The sequence below is a fragment of the Eumetopias jubatus genome, unplaced genomic scaffold (assembly GCF_037043125.1).
Source record: "Eumetopias jubatus isolate StellerSeaLion01/CBP00866 unplaced genomic scaffold, mEumJub1_p1.0 scaffold_6, whole genome shotgun sequence".
Classification (NCBI taxonomy): domain Eukaryota; kingdom Metazoa; phylum Chordata; class Mammalia; order Carnivora; family Otariidae; genus Eumetopias; species Eumetopias jubatus.
The window spans coordinates 53,235,273-53,263,025 of record NW_028274812.1 but is presented as its reverse complement, the minus strand read 5'-3'; the positions used below and the strand labels follow the sequence as shown (position 1 = coordinate 53,263,025).

The 27,753-nt window shown below is 34.9% G+C and overlaps 1 protein-coding gene across 1 annotated transcript in view; it reads right to left on the bottom strand.

Moving 5' to 3' along the window:
• SEC63 (SEC63 protein translocation regulator) overlaps window positions 1–27,753 on the bottom strand; it is a 70,571-nt gene that overhangs the window by 24,244 nt on the left and 18,574 nt on the right. Inside the window, exons 3-16 of the mRNA XM_028104140.2 lie at window positions 25,586–25,700; window positions 24,464–24,576; window positions 19,256–19,317; window positions 18,581–18,639; window positions 16,898–16,948; window positions 15,603–15,711; window positions 13,396–13,490; window positions 13,163–13,295; window positions 11,532–11,624; window positions 9,758–9,912; window positions 7,788–7,935; window positions 5,095–5,177; window positions 2,116–2,175; window positions 1,741–1,914 (exon numbers count right to left, since the gene is read on the bottom strand). Coding sequence (XP_027959941.1) covers window positions 1,741–1,914; window positions 2,116–2,175; window positions 5,095–5,177; window positions 7,788–7,935; window positions 9,758–9,912; window positions 11,532–11,624; window positions 13,163–13,295; window positions 13,396–13,490; window positions 15,603–15,711; window positions 16,898–16,948; window positions 18,581–18,639; window positions 19,256–19,317; window positions 24,464–24,576; window positions 25,586–25,700 — 1,450 coding nt within the window. The remainder of the gene's footprint in view (window positions 1–1,740; window positions 1,915–2,115; window positions 2,176–5,094; window positions 5,178–7,787; window positions 7,936–9,757; window positions 9,913–11,531; window positions 11,625–13,162; window positions 13,296–13,395; window positions 13,491–15,602; window positions 15,712–16,897; window positions 16,949–18,580; window positions 18,640–19,255; window positions 19,318–24,463; window positions 24,577–25,585; window positions 25,701–27,753) is intronic.

Here is a 27,753-nt window from a genome sequence, read left to right as displayed (position 1 = left end):
CACTACATATAAAAGTTATGTTTACACTATACTATAGTATGTTAAGTGTGCAAGCAATATTCTGTCTAAAAAATGTGCATGCCTTAATTAAAAAATACATTATTGCTAAAAAATGCTAACCATCACATGAGCTTTCAGCGAGCTGTAATCTCTGATCACAGAACACCATAGCGAATATAATAATACAAAGTGTAAAATATTGAGGGAATTACCAAAATGTGACAGAAACACAAAGTGAGCAAATGCTGCTGGAAAAATGGTGCTGATAGATTTGCTCAACACAGGGTTGCCACGAACCTTTAATTTGTAAAAAATGCAGTATCTGACAAGTGCAAGAAACTGAAGTGCAATGAAACAAGGTATGCCCATACTGTCAGTTCAAGACTCCTTGATACAAGGTCAATATTTAGAAGACAACTGTATCTCTACGTGCCAGCAATAAACACTGAAGAACGGATTTTTTTTTTAATGTTATATGCAACAGCACCAGAAAGTATCAAATACAAAAGGGTAAATCTAATGAAAGATGCGTCATACCTCTGTCACTGGGAATTACAAAACACTGCTGAGAAAAAATTAAGGAAGATCCAAGTTAATAAAGATAAACCATGATTATGAGTAAAAAGACTCAATACTGTGGGGCACCTAGGTGGCTCAATGAAGCATCTGCCTTCGGCCCAGGTCATGATCCCAGGGTCCTGGGATGGAGCCCCATGTAGGGCTCCCTGCTCAGCTGGGAGCTTGCTTGCTTCTCCCTCTCCCTCTGCCCCTGTGTGTGCTCTCTCTCTCAAATAAATAAATAAAATCCTAAAATCTCTGATAGGCAGAAATGTCAACAGGACTCAAAAGCAGTAACCATGAAATTAATGAAAGACTTCCTTAAAATTAGGTACCACCAAAGGCTTCCATTAAGAGAGTAAAAAAGGACTCATATCCAGAAGATACAAAGGAATCCTACAAATCCATAAGACAACCCAGTAGAGAAAGAGGATATTCAAATGGCTGCTAAGTATATGAAAAGATGCTCCATATCATTAGTTACCAGGTAAATACAAACCACACACAGAGATACCACTACAGATCCACTGTAATGGTTAAAATAAAAAAGAATGGTAAAACCAAGCATTAGTGAGGATGTGGAACAACTGAACTCATATTCTGCTAGTAGAAACATAGAATAGTACAACTTTGGAAAACAGGCTCTTTCAATGAGCTAACCATATACACTTATTTTATGACCCAGAAATTCCACTGCTAGGTACATAACCAAGAAAAATGAAATGTCCACAAAATGACACGTACATGAATAAGCACAGCATTTTTATTCAATAACAGGCAAAAACTAGAAATGACCCAAATGTCCATTAACTGCAGAACAGATAAACTGGAGTGTATTCTTAAGAATGGAGTTATCACATACACACAACACAGATGCGTGTCACGGACATAATGTTGAATGAAAGCGGACAAACATATCTCTACTTACATGAAGTTTAAGAATAAGCAAACCTAATCTGTGGTAATAACAGCCCAAACTGGAAGGTATGGAGGGAGATGGAGGGGGTCACTGACTAAGAAGGGACACAAGTGAGCTCTCTAGGGTGCTAAGGTTTTCTATCTTAATCTGGGTACCATGGGTACATACATACATAAAATTTCAGGAGCTACACATAGGATGGGAACATTTTAGTGTATGTTATAATTCAATAAAGATAGTGATAATAACAGTAATAAACTTACACTCCCAACAACTCCATTTGCCTGCTTTTGTTTCTGTTGCTTTGATTGTGGTAAGGGCACAGGTGTAGGTTTTTTTTTTAAAGGTTTCTTTTTTTTTGATTTAGCAGTTTTCTTGGGTCCTTTGCTCTTCTGCTGCCATCCTCCTTTTGTCCTGTTCTTATTAGTATCACCCTGCTATAAATAACAACACACACACACACTCAGAAGTTATAGCAACAGTCTCATTTGGGAGTCAGAATAATTTTTAGATGAAAATGGCTAAACTAAATGCTTTCACAAACTGAATTACTCTCCCACAACAATATAAATCAATCAGAGAACAGAAGAAAACACTTCCTTCACCAGGAAAGATAAGTAAGAAAAATCAAGTTTTACCCCATCTTCTGCTGGCTGTTCCTCTGCAGCACAGATCGACTGTTCCTTTTCAAATACTTCCTAGAGGCAGAGAGAAGAAAAATATAAAGTCTATCAACCTATGTTTATTTTTCAGATAAAGCAACCTTTCAAAATCGATGACCAATAAGTTTTTTAACTGATGACAATTGGTGGAGGGAGGAAGAACAGCAGACTTTCAGCAATTACTAAATGATGTGTGCAAATTCAGCGATTACTAAATGATACTTCAAAAGTTACCTTCTGAAATATCTCACATCTGTCTTGAATACATTTTGAAAAGTACAAATGCAATGACTTAAGATATATAAACTCATTATAAAGTCAAGAATATTTCATAGTTTAGGGCGCCTGGGTGGCTCAGTTGGTTAAGCGACTGCCTTCGGCTCAGGTCATGATCCTGGAATCCCAGGATCGAGTCCCACATCGGGCTCCCTGCTCAGCAGGGAGTCTGCTTCTCCCTCTGACCCTCTTCCCTCTCGTGCTCTCTCTAATTCTCTCTCTCTCAAATAAATAAATAAAATCTTTAAAAAAAAGTATTTCATAGTTTAAAATAACTATGGAAGGGCACATGGCTGGCTCAGTCAGTAGAGTGTGAGACTCTTGATCTCAGGGTTGTGAGTTCAAGCCCCATATTGGGGGTACAGTTTAAGTAAGAAAAACAAATTTTTTTTAATTTTTTTAAAATTAATTACATATATAAGTAAATAAAATGCCTAAGGGGTGGAGCACCGAGAAAATCCATAAAATTTAAAGACATATCCACCATATAATCCACTTAGGATCAGAATAGAAGGCATAAAGTTAGGATTTAAATTCCAGTAAGGTTTCAGTGAGAATCTATACTAGAAGATAGTAAGTGATGTTGGTTGTGTTTAATAAACTCCCCGGAATTACTAAAGCTAACAAGTAAAAACAATGATAACTCAGGCTTTAAACTGCTAGCCTAATTCAGGGGTCCACAAACTATGGCCCATTGCCTGGTTTTCAAATAAAGTTTTATTGGAACTCAACCATGCCCATTTGTGAATTCAGTACTTGCTACAGAAACCATGTGGCCCATAAAACCTAAAAATTTACTAATTAGACCTTTAGAGAAAAAGTTTGCCAATCCCTAGTCTAATTCTACCATCTCTGCTTCATTTCTTCATTTATTAGCTGGGTTTTAATACTTAATTACTCTGAGGTTCGGTTCATACAAGAACTTGAAGATAAATATTTGATTCTTTCCCTTCCTCCAGGGCAATTTTGCTTTTTTTCCCCTACCAATTATCCCAGAAGTGTCAAGACCTCAAGGCCAATTTTTACTCATTTTTCAGGCTGGGAATTCCGAAGCATGTAGGTAATATAAATTTGGATTCTATGCCCAATCCTAGCCACTGGCTTTGAAGTTTCCTCTTCTCCTGGGGGGCACTTCTCATCCAGAGTCCATGACACAAATGCTTCCTTATCACTTGCTACCATAAAATCAACATCTTTGATTTGATATATCCTACTACAAAGTATGCTTTTCTGACCAGAGGTTTTAGAGATGGGGTTTAAACGCAGAGTATGTTTCCTGCAGATATTCAGAGGCCCCAGAGTAGAACAGGCTAAAATCTTCCACTAGTTGAATATGCAGAGTTAAAAATAGTACAATTAAAAACAAGTTACAACTATAATTCTAACTTGAGAGATAATAGCTGACTTGGGAAGTAACACAAATATGTAATAGAAACTAAGAAAAACAAGATATACAGGAAACATATACAATGTGATTGAATTTAATCAAAGAGAATGAGGAAAGTACCAGGGTGTATATATATATATATATACAGTGTAAAGGCCCAGGCAGTAAATACGAGCATGGAGAAAGATATGAAAGGATACACACAAGACTAAATTCTGGTCGCCTGGGACTGACAAGGGGTTTCCTGAGGGAGGTGGGTGAGAGAAGGAATCCATGATCATGAAAACACCGTTTAACCCCACAGGTATTCATGCATTAGGGTATCTAAAGCGATGAGCTTCAAAATCAATAATCTCAGAGTGGCGGGACTTTAGGTGATTTTAATCCCTTCCTATACTTTTCTGCAATGCCTGAAGTTTTTTCCCAGACAGCATTAATTTTTCACATAATTAGAAAAAAAATATTTTCACTATAATTTAAAAAATTAAGAGTAAAATCAGAATTGACCAAGAAGGAACAGGTAATGAAATTCACAACAATCAATAATTAATCTTTGTATAGTAGAGTTTAAATACTAAACTCACATTACCTTATTATTATAATGTTTTTACAGGGAATTAACAAATCATCACAGGAAGAATTAATCTATTTTCCAAGGGTTTTCTGTATGTAAAAACTAAGGGGAAAACTATGAATATTAATTTAAAATATCAAAACAGCTAAATAGACTGCCTGGGCGGCTCAGCTGGTTAAGCGACTGACTTCAGCTCAGATCATGATCCCAGGGTCCTGGGACTGAACCCCACATCGGGCTCCCTGCTTGGCGGGAAGCCTGCTTCTCCCTCTCCCACTCCCCCTGCTTGTGTTCCCTCTCTCGCTGTCTCTCTCTCTCTAATAAATAAAATCTTAAAAAAAAAACAGCTAAATAGGACTCGCAAAATTAGATTTTACTACTATAATAGTTTTGACTTTGAGAATATGTGACTTAAAATGAGAAAATAAATGTAAGAACTCTGACACATAACTTTTTCCTTTTCTTTCAATGAAGTATAGTTCACACTATATTAATTTCAGGTGTACAACATGGTGATTCAACAACTCTCTCTGTTATGCTATGTAACCATACAACACTGTCACAATATCCTTAATTATATTCCGTGCTATACTTTGAATCCCATGACTTATTCCATCATCAGAAGTCTGGACCTCCTTTTCCCCTTCACCCCTTAATACATAACTCTTTTTTTTAACACATAACTCTTAAAGCATAAAAATAAAAAGAGATTACTTACTGCCATTGTTTGCCTTGTCAATTTAACCAACACTGTAACTAGGGATCCTACTGTGATGTTGTTGCTATCTTCATCATCCAATACTACAAAGATGAGAGTAAAAAATCAGAGTAAATGGTAAAATTCAATTTGGTACTTCAGTATTTCAAATATATTTTAAACTTAATAAAAAATATTTTGACTGTCTACTCTATATAAAACACTCCACCAGATGCCTTCAACAATGCACTCATTTAATCTTTAAAATAGCTCTCTGAAGACTATTTCCACTTAGAAGAAAGTGAGGTTCAAAACTAAAGTAAAATGCCTGAGGTCACATAATGGCTATATTGGCACTGCCAAGTTTCAAACCCTGGTCTTTTAAAACAAAGTATAATGTGAGGCCTACTCTACCACAGCTTTCTTTCATAGTGATATAAAAATCTGTCACTCTATTAAATTGTACAAACCTTGTATTCACGAGATTTTACCTATATGATCAATGCCAGTCTGCCTGTCAGAAATAAAATAATTAGAACTAGTATTCTAAGTCACATTACATTTATTTCTTAAGGCAAGAACTTCGAAGTTTTGTTTATAGTAAAAAGCACCTTCTTTTTTAAAACCACATTTGCTACATATTGCCAAAAGCTAATAAAATAAACTTAACATTAAAATTAATAAACATTAATGTTAAAATTAATAAATGAAATAACTTATCAAACATATCTTATTCAAATTCATTTTTCCTCCAAATTTTATCTGTAAGAGTTTTCTTCACTATGTATTTCTGCCTAAGATTTTTCTAAGTTTGTTATGTTTATTTCACACAGATTTAGATTAGCATACTCTGTTCTGGCCTACATTAACACAACACCAGTGGGAAAAGAACGGCCTCCACCAAACTCTTAACTACTTTCTCCTCCATTACAGGCTTTGAGGTGCAACAGCTGGGCAACGAGAAGGATACAATATCCTGGGGCACCTGGGTGGCTCAGTCGGTTAAGCATCCGACTCTTGATCTCGGCTCAGGTCACAATCTCAGGGTATGGAGATCAAGCCCTGCATCGGGCTCCACGCTGGGTATGGGGCCCCTTAAGATTCTCTCTCCCTTTCCCCCTCCCCACCTCCCCCCCTCCCCACATCACCCCCGCCCCCTGCCTCGCGCTCTAAAAAAGAAAAATTATTATTATTAAAAAAGAAGGATACAATATCCTTTCTTCAATCTGAAGTCTACAGGAGATTCTGTACAGCCTCTAAGCAATATGGGAAAGAGATCCACCATCTCCAGCACTGGATCAGGCAGATGCTCCTTTCCTGCTTCTAAAATTCTTCTACGCTCCCTCCTTTAACTATATTACTCATATTACACATTTGGATAGCACTGTGAAAATATAATAAATTGTCTATACAAGATACTATGGAATGAAATACATCATGAAGTTTCCCAGTGAGATCACAAGGAAATCCAAACTCCCCACCAAAGCAGTCCCAGTGTTCATTACATGTATCCTATACTCCAGCCAAATTGAAACCAGACTGCAGTTTACCTTACCTCTCAAACACCAAGTCTTTGAGAGCCATTTATCTCTTTTCAATTCCATTAGAATGCAAACTCAATAAGGCAGAAGCTTTGTCTTACCACTGCTTACCACTGCTTACCACACCCAATAAAATGGGTGGCACTCAATAGTTGTTGAATGAAGCAATGGCACAATGTCTGTGTCATTCACTTAACACTTGCCTATGTTTCCTTGTTTTTAATCCTATGTTTATGTCCTACTTCCTCAACTAGACTATAAACTCTTTAAAGACAGATACCATTCCTAACACATCCTTGTATTCTTGGTCCCACAAGAATGTTCTCACAACAGGAACTTAGTAAATGTCAAAACTCAGAATACTGTCACAATGAAGGAATGGGCAGATAATCTCTAATTCTGTAACCACTGTATGATACTATTATTCAGTTGTTAAAATGGACACTCACAGGACAATTGTGTAGGTAGAAAAATTTATTTTTTCACCCCAGTGGACATAAAGATAGAGACAGGTTGAGAAAAACAACATGAAATGTGGCATGTTCTAACATGGTAATTTCCAAGGCTTACTAAAGTAAATTGGACTTTTTAAACTCAATTTTAGAACTAAACAGCTATTTCTTTTACACTAACAATATATACTTCAAGTATCTTTCAGTACATCTGAAAATCTTTCAATCTTTGAAAAGTTAAGATATTCCTAAAACTTGAACTACAGAACAGAGAGTCCTCAAGCTTAATCCCATTCTGAGGATAATAAAAGTAAGATTCTATGGGATTCTATCAGTATTCTCAAAATTATTAAGCATGGGGGCACCTGGGTGGCTCAGTCGTTAAGCGTCTGCCTTCGGCTCAGGTCGTGATCCCGGGATCCTGGGATCGAGCCCCGCACTGGACTCCCTGCTCTGCGGGAGGCCTGCTTCTCCCTCTCCCACTCCCCCTGCTTATGTTCCCTCTCTCCCTATCTCTCTGTCAAGTAAATAAATAAAATCTTAAAAAAATATATTATTAAGCATGTATCATATTCCATCACAGCCAATCTGACAAACTACAGTTCTGGAAAGTCTAACTACACATTATGATATCAAATGTTTTGAGAACCTTAAGCCACATAAACAAAAGCCAATTTATCAAAAAGAGAAAAAATGTTCAACAGGGAAACCTCCCACTTACCCTGTGATTTTATATCCATAGTCACATATGGGAAACTCCCAAGGACAGCCATAACCTCTTCATATTTTTCATCTTCAAGGAAGTGCAGTAGATTGTGACGATCTGATTCTTTTAAACTCACCAAATCCTGAATAGTCTTAATTTTGTACTGAATTTTAAGAGAGAGAGAGAGAGAGAAAGAAAATAAATCCCAAAGTCATAGAATTTTTCACAAAAAGAAAATTAGCATGTTTCACTAAAACAAAATCCAGTAACTTTTAGAAAAATGCTAAGATTATACTGGGTCCCAAACTTACAATGGTTCTACTTACAATTTTTCAACTTTACAGTGCTGCAAAAGCAATGCATTCAGCAGAAACCATACTCTGAATTTTTATCTTTTCCAGGACTAATGATATTTGATACAATACTATCATTATGCTGGGGAGCAGCAGCAAACTGTAGCTCCCTAGCTCCCATCAGCCACGCAATCACAAGAGTAAACAATCCATACACTTACAACCATTCTGTACCCATACATTCTGTTTTTCACTTTCAGTACAGTATTCAATAAATTACAAGAGACAGGTATTCAACGCTTTATTACAAAACAGGCTTGTGTTAGATGATTTTGCCCAACTGTAGGTTAATATAAGTGTTCTGCGCATGTTTAAGGTAGGCTAGGCTAAGCTATGATGTTTGGTAGGCTAGGTGTATTAAATGCATTTTTGACTTAGGATATTTTCAACTTACGATCGATGGCTTTATGAGGATGTAACCCCACTGTAAGCTGAGGAAGATCTGCATACACATTTCAAAGCAAAAAATACAACTTTATAGCATTTCATGGCCTTTTATCCAAAGAAATTCAAATTTAGGATTTTTTTTTTAATTACAAAGTTAATACAGGGTAATTTTTTAAATTTAGAAAAAATAAAGTTAGGAGGAAAAAAAAACAGTAATATTCATAGACTCTTGACCCAATCAAGAACAACTACCATTTGATATGCTCAGTTTGCTGACCCATATTTTCAATTTTAATGATAAAAACCTTTAAGAGTATGAATTTATCTCCAAGTACAACTGCATCCTTAAGGTTTTACTACACAATACTCTCATTTTTGTTATTTTCTAAATATAGCTGTTATTGCAGTAATATCCATCTAGGCTAAAGGGATACTTAGGAGAGTGTTCATTTCCAGGCATTTGGTACTAGTTATTAATATTTACTTTCACAGACAGGGCTTAGATCATGAGGAATGTGGAATGTCCACTTTTTGATTACACAGTTTTCAATTCAAAATGTGAACAAATTTATAAGGGCAATACGATTACGTGAAAGGACAGAGAACTCATATGGGAATCTCTAATACACATTAGTTCTACCTTAATATACTATCAAATCCAATGTCTATCTTCTGCCCGCTTTGTCTAATGTATGCAAAATAATGTTTAAAATCTCCTATCAGAATTATAATTTTTCTTATATTTCCTCAAGTTTTTTCATTTATACACATTTTTGCCATATCTTAAGATTCATTAGCAGATCTTTACAATAGATTGCATTATCTAAATTAGAAGCATCTTTATTTGATCTACTTATGTTTTGAAAACTTAATTTTTTTTGTTCCTATTCAACCAATAAACCATGCCCAACCTTAAAAGCCAGGCATGAAATGACTGGAAAGCATTCAGTGCATTTTTACTCTGTACATTTATTTCTGGTAACATAATATAAAGAACAAAGTCTTAATTACTAAAATGCACTGACCTCCAAAGTAGTAAAATCACTTACAGTAGGTAAATTTATAAGACACCTCCCTAAGCAAGAAAATGCTAACAGAACCACTCTAGGAATAGTTGTAGAGTATTTAAGACATTCTAAATCTAAGAAAGTCATAGCAAACACTTCTAGAACACTTTTCATTCGTGCTACCTTTAAGTAACATGACATACTGTTTAAAGCTGATTTTAAAGTGGCAAAGAATTACCTTTTTATGATTAGAAACCCTCCTAAGATTGTCCTCTTCAATGTGAGGGAGCTGCAGAAGGGGAGACTTAAACTGCTGAAGGCCCTGCACAGCCATCTGGGACAGCTTCATGCAGTTTTCTAGGGATGCCAAAGTTGGAGCACGAAACTCCCTTTCTTAGAAAGAACAGGAATAAAAGAAAAAACAAGGCTGGACTTTTTATGTGTTCTGGAGTACACAACTCATCACGAAAACATGACTCATATGAATATCGTTAACACCTCAAATTTTAAGATCATAGTGTTGATTTTCCTTTAAAAGTTGTAAAATCCGGGTGCCTGGGTGGCTCAGTTGGTTAAGCGACTGCCTTCGGCTCAGGTCATGATCCTGGAGTCCCAGGATCGAGTCCCGCATCGAGCTCCCTGCTCGGTGGAGAGCCTGCTTCTCCCTCTCCCTCTGCCTGCCTCTCTGCCTGCTTGTGCTCTCTCTCTCTATCTCTGTCAAATAAATAAATAAAATCTTAAAAAAAATAAAATAAAATAAAAGTTGTAAAATCCCGTAGGGAGGTTCCTCAAAAAGTTAAAACTAGAACTACCCTATGACCCAGCAATTGCACTACTATGTATCTACCCAAAGGATACAAAAACAGAGATTCGAAGGGATACATGAACCCTGATGTTTACAACAGTATTATCAACAATACCCAAACTATAGAGAGAGCCCAAATGTCCATCAACCAATGAATGGGTAAAGAAGATGTGGTGTACATATACAAAATGGAATATTACTCAGCTATCAAAAAGCATGAACTCTTGCCATTTGCAACGATGTGAACAGAGCCAGAGTATATTATGCTAAGTGAAATAAGTCAGAGAAAGATAAATACATGATCTCATTCATATGCAGAATTTTAAGAAATAAAACAGATGAACATATGGGAAGGGGAGAAAAGAAAAAAAAGGAGAGAGAAGCCATAAGAAACTCTTAATGATAGAGAACAAACAGGGTTGATGGAGCAAGGTGGGTGGGGGACAGGCTAAATGGTGATGGTTATTAAAGAGAGCACTTGTTGTGATGAGCACTGGGTGTTGTATGTAAGTGATAAATCACTGAATTCTACTCCAGAAACCAATGTTGCACTGTATGTTAACTACCTAAAATTTAAAGAAGTTATAAGATACCAAAAATATACAAACATGTTCAAATGCAACAGCCTTTATCCAGCAACAAACATTGGTTTAACAGAAAAATTCTTTGCATCACCTCCCAAAACAGTAAATTATCAGTATCAATAACATACTGATACCATGCCAAGAACTGGTATCAGCCATAACAACAAACCATGACCATTATCTCCTTTAAGGGTCTCCCTTTCCATTACTGACCACAAACTCTCTCATTCTTTTTTCTTTCCCTTCATGCAAAAAACACTACATGTCAAATGAGTCATTATTACATCACTTAATTATTTCAAACTCATTGTTAAAATACAGAATAACCTAACTCTAAAAATATTCAAAGGAAGGAAAAGGTATCTTAAATCTTAACAATAAGTGACAACAAACAATAAAACAATAAATAAATTCAAAAACATGAATTGTGATAAAGACTTTACATAATGGAACATACGGGAAAGAAGTAAGAAAAACCATGAATAAAAGTGGGAAAGCTGATTCAACTTATATAATACATAGGCAGAATTACTGTAGGTACTCAAAAATCCTAAAACCGTAAGTATAATCTCCAGGAGCTTGCAAGAAAAAGTACAACATAATTAATTACATTTCCACCTCACCTTCACGGCTCCGGGCCATTATTATTAGCTGGCAGATTACATTAACCATTTCTTGAAGTAGGGCAGGGCATTTTTTCAACATAAATTGCTGATCTGCAAAACAACAGAAAACCTGAAACAAATCATTCCACTTTTATAGTTGAAACATCTCTATCATCTATAGTCCAAGACTAATACTAAATTCAAGTTGTCCCATAAATATTTCAGATGACCTCAGAATTTTAAAGGTTGAACACAACAGTTTCTCCTAAGCATCACTGTCAAAAATCAGTCAGAAAACCCTAGATCAGATTAGATGTTTCAAAGGCAAATTTTTAATATTATGGTGTTGTGCTTCATAAGTTAACTCCCTTTTTTGGAAGAATAGTCTTAAACTTAATTCTAATCTTACTATATTTAAGAACCTTAAGAATCTTCTTCTTGTGCACCTAAGTTTCTATAACTATGAATAAGTCCAAAGACTAAGATTGAGAATAAATCTTAACTCAATGCAGAAAGAGAAGGGGGGGAGGAAGAGGAAGGAGACAGACTCATTTTTACTGCATGTAATGGTTAACTATTAAGATCATCCAATGGGGTTAGTACTCAACCTAAAAAAATATTTGTTCCCTGTTACTTAATTGGTAAAAAATGGAGATGGTTTCATATCTGTACAGAATATTAGAAAAATCAGAATTACTGGTTAATTTGCAACTCCAACAAAATGCCTAAATAGTGATCTTTCATTCCATCATAAGTATCCTATCTTATCACCAATTACTGAGCATCAGCTAGCCTTGTTTTTGGAGGCATTTGATTTTATTATTGGCTTTAAAAAGGGACAGAAGAAGAGGAGCTTCATTCAGAAAGAACATTTATTCCCTAAGTATAATAATTTTCTTTTAAAACTTCAAATGAAGTAACGCAAGTAAAGAAGAAATGACACTCAAATTCATGACATCCCTGGAAACAGCACTGTCCCAATCCACTGCTTTTCTTTTACATAGAGAGGTGGCTTCAAGCAATTTAGGAAGCTTTCAATAAAAATTAAATCCTTTATCAGCAATTACTGCTGGAGGTGATGGTAGTAGTGGTGGTTGACTGAGATATTTGTTGTGAAATCCATTTTTTCTTCCCCCAAAAAGCTTAAAAAGCTTACAAAATCTTTTTTAAAAACTCACTAGAAATTACTATATAATCTGCAACTGAATAAACATTTCTCAGAGTCTTCTCTCACCTTGAAATACTAAATTTTAACATTTGTCCAAGTATCTGACTTTAGACTTTCAAAATATTTGTGAATTATGTAGCATAAAGTTTTCTTTTTAAAAGGTCCTTGAGCAATTATTTGATTGAGCAAAAAAGAACAGGGCCAAAACACTGCACCATGAGGTCTAATTAAATCCACTGCTTTTGTACTATTAAAACCCTGCTGAGGTGTGCCTGGGTGGCTCAGTCAGTTAAGCATCTGACTCTTGGTTTCAGCTCAGGTCATGATCTCAGGTTTGTGAGATCAAGCCCCACCCCAGGCTCCATCCTCAGCTCCAAGTCTGCTTGAGATTCTTTCTCCCATCCTCCCCCTCCCCCAGCTCACGTGTGCTCTCTCTAATATTAAAAAAACACAAAAAACCCTGCAGATATTAGAATCCTACCTTCTTCAAGGGTCTCAGGAATTTTCATTCTAGCAAGATGAGATAGTAAAAGAACTCTGGCTTTCAGGCTATAGGGGCAGGTAAGTGGAGGCTCATTCTTCTTTAGATTAATGCTGCCAATTTCTCTGATTAGCTAGAGTAAATAAAATAATTATTAAAAAATATATACCTAAAAAAGCATTAACTTTAATACCTAAATGCTTATATCAAGGAATCTGGGAGCTAGGCCTAACCTGAGGTATTAGAATATTATCTGTTGGTCTGCTTGTGGCATCTTTATTATACTGAGGATCAAATTCAGAGGCTCCAGCCAAAACCATGATAAGACCTAAGAAAACAAAAGTGATATGAAGGTAAATAAATACATTTGCTCACCTATTAACTTCCTCTCCTGTGATACTTCATTAATCCTACACTGAGGCAATTTTCCACTTGCATGGAAAGCTAAAAATCATCCAAACTCCATTAACAAGTATTCATTTTTCCCATAAAAAAAGAAACGTTTCACTTTTTAAAATATGTACAATATTACCTATCACAAGTAAATAGAAATATACATCAAATCAAGGGCCCCAAAGCACTGGATGCATTAAAATCAGTTTAAATAGCATCTGTTTCTAGACTTAAGCATGTGTTCCACAAAAGCTTTCTACAGAGCAATTATTAAGTATCCCACGTGATCTTAATAACTTTTAAGTGGAAAAAAGAGGGGTTCCATAGTTAAACAAGGCTGAGAAACAATGAGTTAAAAAGAGTTTTAGGTTTGATGACTGGCACTGCAGTCATCAATCTCACCTTCCAGCAAAAAATGCATGCAATGTATTCACAAAAAGCAGGACAGTACAAAGGTTAAGAACATAGACCCTAGAGTTTCACTCCCTAACTAAATGACCCAGGACAATATTCTTCACCTCTCTATGGGCTTCAGTTTCTTCAAATGTGCCTGACACACAGTAAGAACAGTAGTATGTGTAAGCTACTAACTACCATCACTACCCTCAAATGCTTCATGAAACTACTCCTAAAATAGCTATATAATAAATGATGCCAACACTAAAGTAATCAAGGATGTATAACCAAGCCCACCAGCAGCTTAACAATGTTTTTCTCATAGAACTGTGTAAGGCTAAGTGTCACTGTCAGAAATAAAATAGAAATCAAGACCACTGATGCAAAAAAACACACTAAAACACACCATAAACATGAAACACTTTCATAAGGTGGTTTCTGTATTAATATCTCAATTCAACATAAGGAAAAGTGATATATGTGTGTAAAAGGGAGAGTAACAACCACTTATTCCTCAGAAATAAATGATCTGCTCATTCCAAAAATACTCCAAAAATAAAAGATCTGTTCACACAGTTACATGATTCTGAGAAGTCTCTTTCTCATTACCAAAAAAATTAATAAAACTGGCCAAATCCAAACTACAGAAAACTCCATTTAGGTTTTGGAACAAAAACGTATTCTACAGTGAGGCACAATCTAAAACTTTTTAAAACTTGTATCTTCCTTTTTTTTTCCCGAGGGGGGAAGCAGGGTTTTTCTATGATATGTCTGTAAGTTCTGCAGAGCAGTGATTCTGAAATGCAACATTATGTATTCCAAGGATAAAATTTATACTGTTAGCTTTATGGAATCAAAGAAAGTATTTTAAATGGAACTTTTTTTTTCCATAAAGAAATTCTGAAATAAGAATCTGTGAATTAAATATTCTGACAATTTTCTTTCAACACATCCAAGACCTCTACCTATTTTATTGAGACTAATACAGTATAACGTACTGATTTAGGGCTTGGGAAACAGACTGCCTGAGTTTGATACTAACTCTACCACTTACTGTAAGTATCCTTAAGCTCAGTTTCTCCATCTATAAAATGTGCTTAAAAACAGTAACTTACTTATGGGAGCAAAATAAAGATTGAGTTAACACATACATAATCCCTAGTATACAACAAACACTCAAGAAATATTAGCTAGTATTATTACAAAATTAACCCACATGAAGCTTTACCATACAATTTCTAGGGGAAAAAAAAAAAAATATATATATATAGCTGAGTAAATGGGAATAATAGAAATACAATACATGTGGGTGCCTGGGTGGCTCAGTTGGTTAAGCGACTGCCTTCGGCTCAGGTCATGATCCCGGGTCCTGGGATCGAGTCCCACATCAGGCTCCCCATGCTCTGTGGGGAGCCTGCTTTCCCCCCGCCTCTGCCTGCCACTCCCCCTGCTTGTGCTCTCTCTCTGTCAAATAAATAAATAAAATCCTTAAAAAAAAAAAAATACATGTGATAAAGGGTGTTAGCATTCTTCTCCAGCTTTAGTTATATGAACAGAATATAAAACTGAAATGAAATGTCTCCAGTTGAATATATATCACATAAATGACTCGGAAAATAATCTATTATCACAGCTACTTAAATTTACTTACGTTTCATATCCATATTTCGGGTTTTATAAACAAAATATGTATAAATCTGTGTTGTGCGTATTAGAATCTGGTCTCCACTATAGCGTATCGAGCGATACCACCAAGAGCCCTAAAATGCAAGTAAAATTAAAAAATAAATAAAGTATCAAAACCACAGTAAATATTAGGTTTGATGCAGAATATGTTTCTGGTCAAATTTTCTAAATGTTCATAAAACAAGTAACAATACCTGAATTTTAGAAAAATGCTTTGTTACATATTTCAAATTATTTAGCAAGTATTTATACTGCCCAACACCTAAACACCAACCTACCCCACTACATATATATGATTAAAACATTTATGGTTCAGTTAGAAGCTGAAGATAAAACAGAAACAAAACAACCATTGCTATAAAAGCAACAAGCTGGTTCCTGACAGTTTGTATTTAATAAATATTTGATAAATAAGTGCGGGAGCAATTTTACAGTTGATATACTACTTTCATTCACATGATTCCATATAGCTGGATCCTCACACAACAAACCTATGAAGAAGGCAAGACAGGTTAATTATCAGTCTCACTACGGGACTCAGAGAAACTATAAGACCAGAAAGAAAACCACCAGTCACAAAAGAAACAGTAAAATCATAAACTTTATGTTATCTCCATATTGAGGTGTTATGCAATAGTTTTTAAAAATGAGGTTGCTCTGTATGTTGTGCCCCCAATATAGGAAGCAAAAAAAGTCACAGAACAATACATACAGTAAGACGACATTTTTTTTTTAAAGTGCGTATGTATATACAATCCATAGAAAAATATCTGAAAGGGGCACCTGGGTGCCTCAGTTGGTTAAGCGTCCGACTCTTGATTTCGGCTCAGGTCATGATCTCAGGGCTCCATGCTCAGCAGGGAGTCTGCTTGAAATTCTTACTCTCCCTCTCCCCCCATCCCTCCCCCTCAAAAATAAATAAATAAACATTTTTTTAAAAATCTGAAAGGGAGAACACCAAACTTATCAGTGATTATCTCTAACGAAGAAACGAAGTTGAGGGAGGTGATGCAGGAAGATATTCTAAACTCTAAATACACCTGTATTATTTCAGTTGTGTAACTTTTGTATTGGGAGGAGATATACTTTAACATACTCAAATGATATCACCTACTTTTAAAGTATAGTTGAATTAAGATTCTTAAAATTCAAGGATCAATGGATTATATTCTAATACAAATTGCAATCTTATAGGGAGATTCCAAAGCATGCCACCAATTCCCTTTCCAAAAATTGTTAAAAAAAAGAGTTAGAACTTACTACAACAACTGGAAGGATAACCATGAATGCTAATCCATATACAAGTAAAACCTAGAATTGAAAAGAAAATAATTATGCCTTTCACAGGTCAATTATAATACCAGGAACACTTATTTTTAGGTTTACATGGGAGAGGCACTATCAAAAGCACTCCTCATGTATTATTTCATTTAAACCTTATTTTCAAACTCTATGAGAAAGGTACCATTATTATTTTCCTTTTGCAAATACAGAACCTGCAGCACACACAGGTTACATGACTTGTCCCAACTCACACAACTAGCAAGTGGTGGAGCCAGGATTGGAATCCAGGCATTTCAACTCTAAAAATTTACGCTTTTATCCACTATAATAAATTACCTTTTAATCTGCTCTGTAGATAACACCGGCAAAACAGCTTTATAAATGATATTTTCCATCCAGTCAGGTACTTATAGATGCACACCTTCGCAAGTAGTTAGTGTCTTAGAAATAAATAATAGAAGCCTAGTTCCTTATCAAGGAACAACTTCATAATGTTCTGTTTACAAGTAATTTCTATCTATTGGTCTTAGATTTTTCTCCTACTACTTGATCCCAAATCAGGTAGCTAACTATCTCTCTTCTCCAGTATTCCCACAGTAATCCTAAGCATGACAGACACTCTTATATACGAAACCATATATCCCTGAAGATAATGTTCATCAGCCATAAAAGAACATTAAACAGCCATTTTCAAAACAAATGACAGACTATATGAATTTTCTTTTTTATTGCTTCAAAGACAGCTCCTAATCATTTTTAAGAAATGTGAAATAGGGATTCCTGGGTGGCTCAGTCGTTAAGGGTCTGCCTTCGGCCCAGGTCATGATCCCAGGGTCCTGGGATAGAGCCCCACATCGGGCTCCCTGCTCAGCGGGAAGCCTGCTTCTCCCTCTCCCACTCCGCCTGCTTGTGTTCCCTCTCTCATTGTGTCTCTTTCTATCAAATAAATAAATAAAATCTTTAAAAAAAAAAAAAGAAATGTGAAATAGGGAAACATCTATTCCTGAACAATAGGTTAAGATAATTCCTGACATTTTAGAGTTGCAGCATCTATCACTGATTAAAAGTCTGATATCCTGAGGTGCCTGGGTGGCTCAGTTGGTTGAGTGTCCAACTCTTGGTTTTGGCTCAGGTCATGCTCTCACAGTCATGGGACTGAGCCCCCACGTTGGGTCCCACACTCAGTGCGGAGTCTGCTTCAGATTCTTTCTCCCTCCCGTATGCCCCTCATCTCTCTCTCTCTCTCTCTCAGATAAATAAAATCTTAAAAAAAAAAAGTCTGATATCCTACTGCCTCCCTAAGTACCATATGGAATATATATAGCATTAATTTAGCACATGTTATAACATTAATTTAGCTTGGATAAATGTAAAATGAAGGATAATTTAAATTTTGAGTACTACTTAGGATACCATATAAAACCATAGTTCTCCAAACCAATGGTAAGACCTGACCTGAAACCGCCTCCAAAAGAAATCACAACTTTAAGGTTTTAAACTACATTTAGAACACACTGCCCAAATAGCAACCTAATAATAAGAACCAATTCTTTTCTCCGTTATGTAAAAAGTTTTCACAATACACAGTTACGTTAAAAACGGCATTGCAGTATTTTGGTATCTAACACATTATAATGTGTCTTACATACATGCACTCACCAAAATTGAGTTTTTCTGGTCGACTATCCAAGCTGGCAAGGCAATTCCAAAGCTTGTGGCTAAAACAGAAAGAGTTATTTCTGAAGAATCTCAACTTCCAGTTTTATTATTTAGTTATATCCCAAAATTCTGCCTCCCAACTCCCCCTAGCCCAATAAAAGCTTTAAGAAAGAGTATATTATGTGTGTTCCCATTACATAAAAGTTAATGGATTTTTCCAGAAGGGGGGGGAAACTTGACCAAAGTACATGAATTCCTTCTTATTAAATCTAAATTCTTTTTTTATATGTCCTGGGTAATGTAAACACTATGAATATACAAGAAAATGTTTAAAGTCAGTAAAGAAAAACAGATTGTTTTCATCCAACTTTTATCAAGTGCTAGCTGGAAATGATGAATAATTACAGTGATTACACTTCTCATCAACCTAATCTAAGTTCTATCTTTCAAACTGGTTGCTAGAAAGAAAAATAAAGTAAAAATTAGCTAATGAGAGCTCATTTACATATCTATTTAGCTCCTTGAGGTTATAATTTTCCTATTAACAAACTAAGAAAATCAAAATATTCTTCTCAATCTATTAATATTTTCATTATATATATATATACACACACACACACATATATATAGATCCACACCATATCACCAGTAATTTGTAATTATTATTTACCACACCTTGAGGGCCATCTGGATTTCCAAACTCTTCCCAATTTTTCCGCGACTCTTCATCAGTTAAACTAGCATTAAAAGAACAAAACTGCAAAATTAGAAAGGCACATCTGAAAAGTACTCATATATACAAACTCTATTAACTAACCAACTCATTTCTTACAGATATTAATTTTAGAAAATCAAGAAAAGCCTCTCTGAAATCAGAAAAAAAGAGAGGAAAGCAAGGAGTTCTACATTAAAGCAAATGAGAACTACTGAGCCTTTATAGAAATTCCTGGTTGGCCCATGGGTTCTCAAGTTTTGCCAGTTCAAGCAGGAAGATAAAACTTTAAACGTTACTACATTTTCTGAGAAGGCAGGGAGGATTATAGGTGACTTTCTTCTTATATCCTCATATATTTTCCAAAATTTCTTCAGTGAGCACTGTTTATACTTCAATAATAATATATACCTATTTATAAACTTAATACAAATTAATAATAATCCCAAAACTGGTACCACATTCTCAAAGAAAAAAATGAACACCTGTAAAATTCCATTGCTATAGAAAAGGTCATTTGCACTGTTGCTGAGGTCACAATTTTCTCCTAAACCAACTGCCAGAAGGACTAGGAAAATACCTGCTAAAACAACAGCTTCCTAACCCAGCAATATAAAAATGACAGAGTGATTTTTTTAAACACGTAAAAAGAAATATTACCCTTGATCTGGGACATGGCTCAAGGCACAAAATGAGAGTGGTTTTATTCCAGGTCCCAAAATAGATGTTAAAAAAATACTAAAAGAAAATTTCAATTCCTTCAAAAACTTTACAGTGTTGTTAAGCAGACAAGGCAGACACACACAAAATGACCAGTAATATCATAAGAAAGGCATTTTTTGAAGACTAAGTGGCAAAAGATTACGTTTATATCCAAATCTAATTTTAACCTTCCCAGAATATACACATATAGGATACAATGTAATTTTCTATTCAACAAAGCTCCACATTAAGAGTGAAAATGCAGAAGTACCTTTAAAAACTAGCAAAAATTTGCAATGAGTTCAAATTTTTTTCCTCTAAACCATAATTTCTATTTTTTATTATTTTTTTAAGTAAGCTCTACATCCAACGTGGGGCTTACACACTACACCAACTCAGCCAGCCAGGTGCCCCCTAATTTTTTTTAATTGAAGTACAGTTAACACAATATTACATTAGTTTCAGGTGTACAAAATAGAGATTGACAAGTTTATAAGTTATGCTATGCTCACAAGTGTAGCTACCATCTTTCACTGTACAATGCTATTATAATAACATTGACCGTATTTCCTATGACTTATTTTTAAAATAAAAATAGGTATTAATTTTGTACCCTGCAACTTTACTGAATTCATTTATTACTTTTAAAAAGTTTTTTGGTGGTCTTTAGGGTTTTCATGCCATCTGCAAAAGGTTACAGTTTAACTTCTTCCTTACCAATATGAATGTCTTTTATTTATTTTTCTCGTCTGACTGTTGTGGCTAGCACTTCCAGTACTATGTTGAATAAAAGTGGTGAGAGTGGACATCCTTGTCTTAGCTCAGTTTTTCACCACTGAGTATGATGTTAGCTGTGGGTTTTTCATATATGACCTTTATTATGTTGAGCTATGTTCCCTCTAAGACTCTAACAGTTGAGGGAGAGTTTTATCATAAAACAGATGTTGAATTTTGCAAAATACTTTTTCTGAATCTATTGAGATGATCATCTGATTTTTATTCTTCGTTCTATTAACGTGGTGTATCACCCTGACTGATTTCGCAAATACTGAGACATCCTTGCATCCTCAAAATAAATCCTACTTGATTGTGGTGAATGATCCTTCTAATATATTGTTGAATGTGACTTGGTAATATTTTGCTGAGGATTTCTGCACCTATGTTCATCAGGAACTGAAAATATTTTAAAACTTATCAATTTGGTCATTTATGAAAACAAGTACATTGACATCTTCAGTCCCTTTTTAACTTTAACTCCACTTATACTATTTGACCTAAGTCCACAGTAAAATACAGAAGCCAACAAAAAGCACTGTAGAGAGGTTCATAAGGATGGTGCTTATGGTGGCTCTTTTTTGCTAAGGGAGGGATATTTCTCAAAAATTTTTGGCCTGGTTTCCCTGTACAACTGTCCACTTACCCAGGGGTTTTGCTATTATTTTTCTCAATATTCTGTCCTCTTATCAGATTCTTTTCCCAAAAATAATTATCTGTCCGCTCTACCTTTCTAATGATGGCAGCATAATAAACTGCTTTGTTCTCTACACAATGCCCTTGATTTTGCAAAATAAAGCATAGCTCACATCATAGAAACACTTCATTTTTTCAAACTGCATACACAGTCGATTACCATTCCATTAATTCATTCATTAAGCTGATTTGTACAACTGGTATGTGACAGGCAGCACCATGCTCCATACTCAATCAAATTAAAGGAACTTTATCATAAACTTTTTAAAAGTGTAAGAAAGGAACATTTTTGGCTACTTATTAGTGCTTCAGTATACCATTCCTAAGACTTAAAAAATACTTAAAAGTTATGTAATTTTAGGGGCACCTGGGTGGCTCAGATGGTTAAGTGTCTGCCTTCAGCTCAGGTCATGATCTCTAGGTCCTGGGATCGAGCCCCGCATCAGGCTCCCTGCTTAGCGGGGAGTCTGCTTCTCCCTCTCCCTCTCTCCCTGCTTGTGCTGGCTTTCTCGCTCTCTCTCTCAAATGAATAAATAAAAAATCTTAAAAAAAAAAGTTATGTACATTTTAGTATAATTCATATATAATAAGGTTAAACAAGACCAGTAATATTAACATAATTTTTAAAAATTCAAGGCGTATAAAGTTTCCTAAACATGATTATATCCCTTAACTTTGCGGGTGGGAGGTTGTGCCATAGATCCTATTACAAATCTGATAAAATCTCTAACCCTTCTGGCCCTGGAAAAATGCATAGTTAACAAATACACATAAATTCTGTATACAGGGTGCCTGGGTGGCTCAGTTGGTTGGGCGACTGCCTTCGGCTCAGGTCATGATCCTGGAGTCCCGGGATCGAGTCCTGCATCGGGCTCCCTGCTCAGCGGGGAGTCTGCTTCTCCCTCTGACCCTCTTCCCTCTCGTGCTCTCTCTCTCTCTCATTCTCCCTCAAATCAATAAATAAAATCTTTAAAAAAAAATTCTGTATACAGTTTCAGGGGTCCCAGATTTTACATCCTGATCTAGAGAATGTTTTCATTAAATTATAGGTGAATGACCCTGAGTTGACTATGTTACTAAGTTACATACTCATGCATAGGAACACACAAAAACACATTTAAAAAAAAATAGCTTTAAAGTAACATCTATGTTGTCCACTTGTTATAAAGTAGCTTAAACATATGTTTTACACCCAAAAGCCAAATCCCAACTATATCCAAAAGAAACCAGAAACTATGAACCAGAAAATTCAATAGTTGGTCTAACTCCTCAAAACTAACCACCTCCTTTCCTTTAAGTTAGAAACTGGTATGAAGAAATAAGAATGACCCAGCTTGTTATTATAATGGGCAAATAAGGGAAGAGAAAATATCCTGAAGAGCCAAAGCAAATTCTAAAAAACTTTGCAGTTCAAAGCCTATAAACACATTCCAAAAGCTGCTTGAGTTATACTTAGGCTGCTAGAACTATGCATAAAATGGGAACTTCAATCACCCAGAACTTATATTTATCTAATCCATTTATACTTATACAAGTTACAAGATCTCAAAGTTCTGGGTCCCATAATTATTTTACTCCTTCATTTGTCTTACGGACCATCAACTATTTAAGACATTTTACTTAAAAAGCATTCTATAGCTTGATCATATAATTGAGTTAAAACCAAAGGCCATATATTCTTCTTCTGTACTTTTTAGATAATGACCATACAACATAAAGAGTCAGATTTCCAGTAACGTGAGAAAAAAATCATGAACTTAAGAATATTACAATACCTGAAAACTGAGGGGGGAGGGGGGACAAAGGGACTAAAATTAAAACTACCAATTAATCAATCTTAGCTATCTGACTTCCTCTGGGTATCTTCGGTTCTTCTCAAATTACCTGAAGACAGCAACTAAAGCACTAAAACACTTGAGCAATGAGAGTAAATGCTTAGAAGAGACACAGTGAAAAAAGGGGAAGACACCAACTGAAAAACAGCAATCTGGAGGACATCTGCCATGCAGAAAACGAAATGTAGTACACACTTCAGGAAGTTCGTGAAGGCACTGCTTTATCGCAGAATCATATTCACATATTTAACAAGCAACTCACAAAAAAGACGGGAGAGGAGACATAGTCAGTATACTTTTATTAAGCACAAAATGAGTATTTCCCAAACTTCTGTAAGTCATATACCACTTCTACTTGATATTACATCTGAGTATCCTATTTACTTTTCTTTTAAGATTTTATTTATTTATTTGACATAGAGAGAGCGCACAAGCAGGGGAAGTGGCAGGCGAAGGGAGAGGGAGAAGCAGGCTTCCCGCTGAGCAGGGAGCCCGATGCAGGGCTCGATCCCAAGACCCTGGGATCATGATCTAAGCCAAAGGCAGATGCTTAACCAACTGAGCCACCCAGGCGCCTGTCCTATTATTTACTTCTGTTTTTAAAATCAGCACAAAATTATACATCACTGAGTCCTCTAAAAAGAGACAACATCTTGTCTGTATTTTACTCTTTAACATAAGAGCTGTATTGGGATATGCCTATGAGCCCTGAAGAATCCAGCTAACTTTTATCTCTTGTAATATTAACACTCAAGGAAAAACTCTAATTCTATATACCCTTATCTTGTTCCCCAAAAATTAAACTAGTCTTTAGATAGCTAAGATAAGCTACGTTTCCAAAATAAGAGAAAGAGATCTAGTCTAAAAAAAGCCTAGATATGAAAACAAGGTATAAGTATATCCTCTTCTAATCAGAATGCTTAGAAAATAACTCAATTAACATATTACCTACCACTGAATTTAACTAACTTCACAGGGCAAAAGCACTATTCTAGGTTACTTAAAATTCAAGTTTAGTTAAATTAGTTTAGGGTTGTCAGGCAGTTCCATAAATAGACTCAACATATAAGGTCATCATTTAAAAGCTTATGACAAATATTTTATTCAAATAAAAAACTATCTTTACCACTCCTAAAAATGTGTAATGGGTCCTATGATACTTACGCTGCATAAGCTTTTGCTATCCTCATGAACATAACTTCATCACCTCCTTTATCTGGATGATATTTAAGTGAGAGCAAACGATACTGTTTCTTAATTTCTGCTACTGTTGCCCCCTAAAACGAAAGCTTTGTTTTAGTTAAAATAAGCACAATGCTGTAAAAATATAATTCATCCTATTTTGAACTTTAAAATATAAACTATTCGGTATTTTCAGAAAGAGAAAATGTTTTCATCCTATATAATTGTCCCATAAGTTTCATCCCATGTATTTTTTAAATAAAAATATACTTATTTTGTCCAATATGTTTATTTTATTGAGCACCTACTGGGCGTTGTGTAACACCAGGCACCAAGGATTTAAGAATGAAACCACACAATGCCATATTAAAATAAAATAAAAAGATAGCAACATTTAAATATCAAAGTGATCACAGTAAATTAAGTCTGTCTGAAGAAACTCTCAAATCAAAGGTTAACTCCCTTTCTAAGAAATAATCAGAAGAATATTTGGTTTCATTTGTTTATCAATACTTTAATGTTAAACACTTAAGAAGTTTACCTGTTTCCTAATTAGACTCAATTTCTATTAATAAATTTTTCATATTGATTTTTATGGCATTAAATTGCCCCCCCAAAATCTTTTAATCTTAAAAAAATTCTCTCTTGATCATGATCATCACAGTAAGAAAAATCAGATATGACGCAAATTTTGCTTCTATAAAACCATTAACAATGAAACCGGTTCTTTGTAAGACAGAAAGAGACTTAACACACTGCTTTAGTGTCAACTAACACAGGATCATGAGATTTTTACCATCCAAATAACATAAATGAACCCCCTGGTTTTAACTTTGCATTAAACCAATTTATAAAAGTCTTTTAAAAATATACTAACTTCTCATCTCATCTTCAAACATTCTTATATTTAGCAATTTCAAACCAAGCCTTACTAGGATGGAACTTAACATCTGCAGCTTAAAAAACATATATACATTAGAATAATAATGGATTACATATCCAAAGTCTGATTTCTTTAGGCACAACCCAATTCCTTTTAGGATATGGGCTTACAGTATTTTCATAGAGTCAATAAACTAATGTGCATTGTAGAAAAATACTTACAGGATCCAAATTTAATACTTCATAAGGATTGTATTCTTGATATTCTCGGTCTGTTTTGGAAACTTTGTATGCAAGGAATAAGAACAATGCCCATCCTGCAAGCAGAACTATCTTCCTGTTTAGGAAAAAGATACATGAAGTATAAATAAATATACCTATACGGTTTTCCTTTAAGAATCGATAAAGACATACAGCAGAACAAAGCAATAAAACAATCAAAGCGTCCTACATCGCTATGATATTGACTCAATTCTATAATCTCTGGGTTGTAAACTCCTGTCACAACCAGAGCAGTGCCTTTTTTACCTTTGAATTCTTTAGAATCTAGTAGTCTGCATCTAGAATCTTACCTGTAATATTCTCTCGATTGCTATTTGCAGAATTTTATGTATAGAACTTAATTCAACTTATTGGTCTCATTATATTAGATCAAAATATATTAAAACTAAGTATTCAGTAAACCATTTATGTAAAAAAGAAAAAAAGAGCTGCTCTTAACCTAATAATTAGACTCTGAGTAAGATAAACTGCAAAAAATGGGTGAATGAATAGCCTTGTTTATAACAGTAAAACTTTAGAAACACATTAAATATCCATTTATATGGGACTAATTAAATAAATCATTTATAGGAGACTAATAAACCAAGACACAGCCAAACAATTAGCGAATACAAATATAGAAAGATGTACATAATTGGATAAAAAGGGATATAAAGGAATAGATAGTTTAAAAAAAAAAAAGCAAACCTAACCTCTTCTCTCCAATATGCTCTGTTTAGTAAAAATATTTAAAAGACTGATATTACCAGTGTTGGAGAGGCTAAAAAAAAAAAAGAACACTCATACCCTTTACACTCTGAAGGAATGTCTGGCAATAAGGTGTCAAAACCCTGAAGAAGTACATACCCTTTTAACTATCTATTTCAAGAAATTTAGAAGGAAATAAACTAGAATTAGGTATATAAAAAGCTGGTTACAGATATATAACAGAAATAATACACAGAATAACAGAAAACACACACAGAGATGTCCATCAATAGAGTAGTAGACAAATTAATGGTATATTAATAAAGTGAAATACCATCTAGCCAATAAAAACAATATTTACTGTGGAAGATCATTAAATTAAATTAAAACAAGAAAAACAGCTTTCCAAGATATATGTATAATATGTATGTTATTTTTAATAAATAAAACTTTATTAAAAATATAGAAGGTAAATCATCTTAATAGTGGCTATCTTTAAGTGATGAAATTGAGTAATTTTATATTTTTATACTCTTTATATCACAATTTGTTATGTAAGTAGGAACTGTTAAACACATAAAATGAATCGAGGCCTAATCAAACAAAATTGGAGTGACCTTTTTTCAAAGACAGAAAATATTCCAGGTGTTTAAGCTCATTTGGTAGAAACCTAGCTTAAATATATTTATTTGGAATGAGCCTCTAGGATCAAGTTTAAATCCACCTACTGACCTTTATCACCCAATAAAAAAAAAAAATCCCCATCTCCCAAAGTTCCCTAAGCTTTTCCTACCATCATGCTTTTGCTCTTGAATCTTTCCACCTAGAATTCCCATTCCCCATTTCTGCCTATCCAAAATCTATTCATCCTTCAAGACTCACCTCAAAGCAATCGTTACCCTTGTCAAAGTGATCATGGGAAAACCAGGGTTATAGTCACTAAGAAGCAAAACCCATGACTTTTCTCCTCTAACTCACTGCAAGCTCCTTGAGCACGTGAACAGGATCTTACTGAGTTTTTGACTAACCCCAGAGTAGCTTAAACAGGGTTGGCATTCAGATACAAATTTCTTTCCATCTAGCCAAAATAATGTTCTAATCCTTATTAAGTACCTAATACTGCAAACTTCTTTCCATACTACCTATATCCCCAAAGAGGAAAAGGATGTCCTACCTGGAACACTCCCACTTCTACCTAGCTATCTAGGGAGAGGTAATTAAGAACACAGCCTCTGGAAAACTACCTGAGGTCAAATTCCAGCTTCACCACTTACTAACTTAGAGATCTTGGAAAGTTGCTTTGTCCTTTACAACTCAGTTTCCAATTTTTAGGGTGGGTTTGAGAATTAAAAGAGATTAGGTATGTAAAGCACCTAGAAGGTATCTCACAGATAGTAAACAATTCCTGTTAGCTGTTCTCA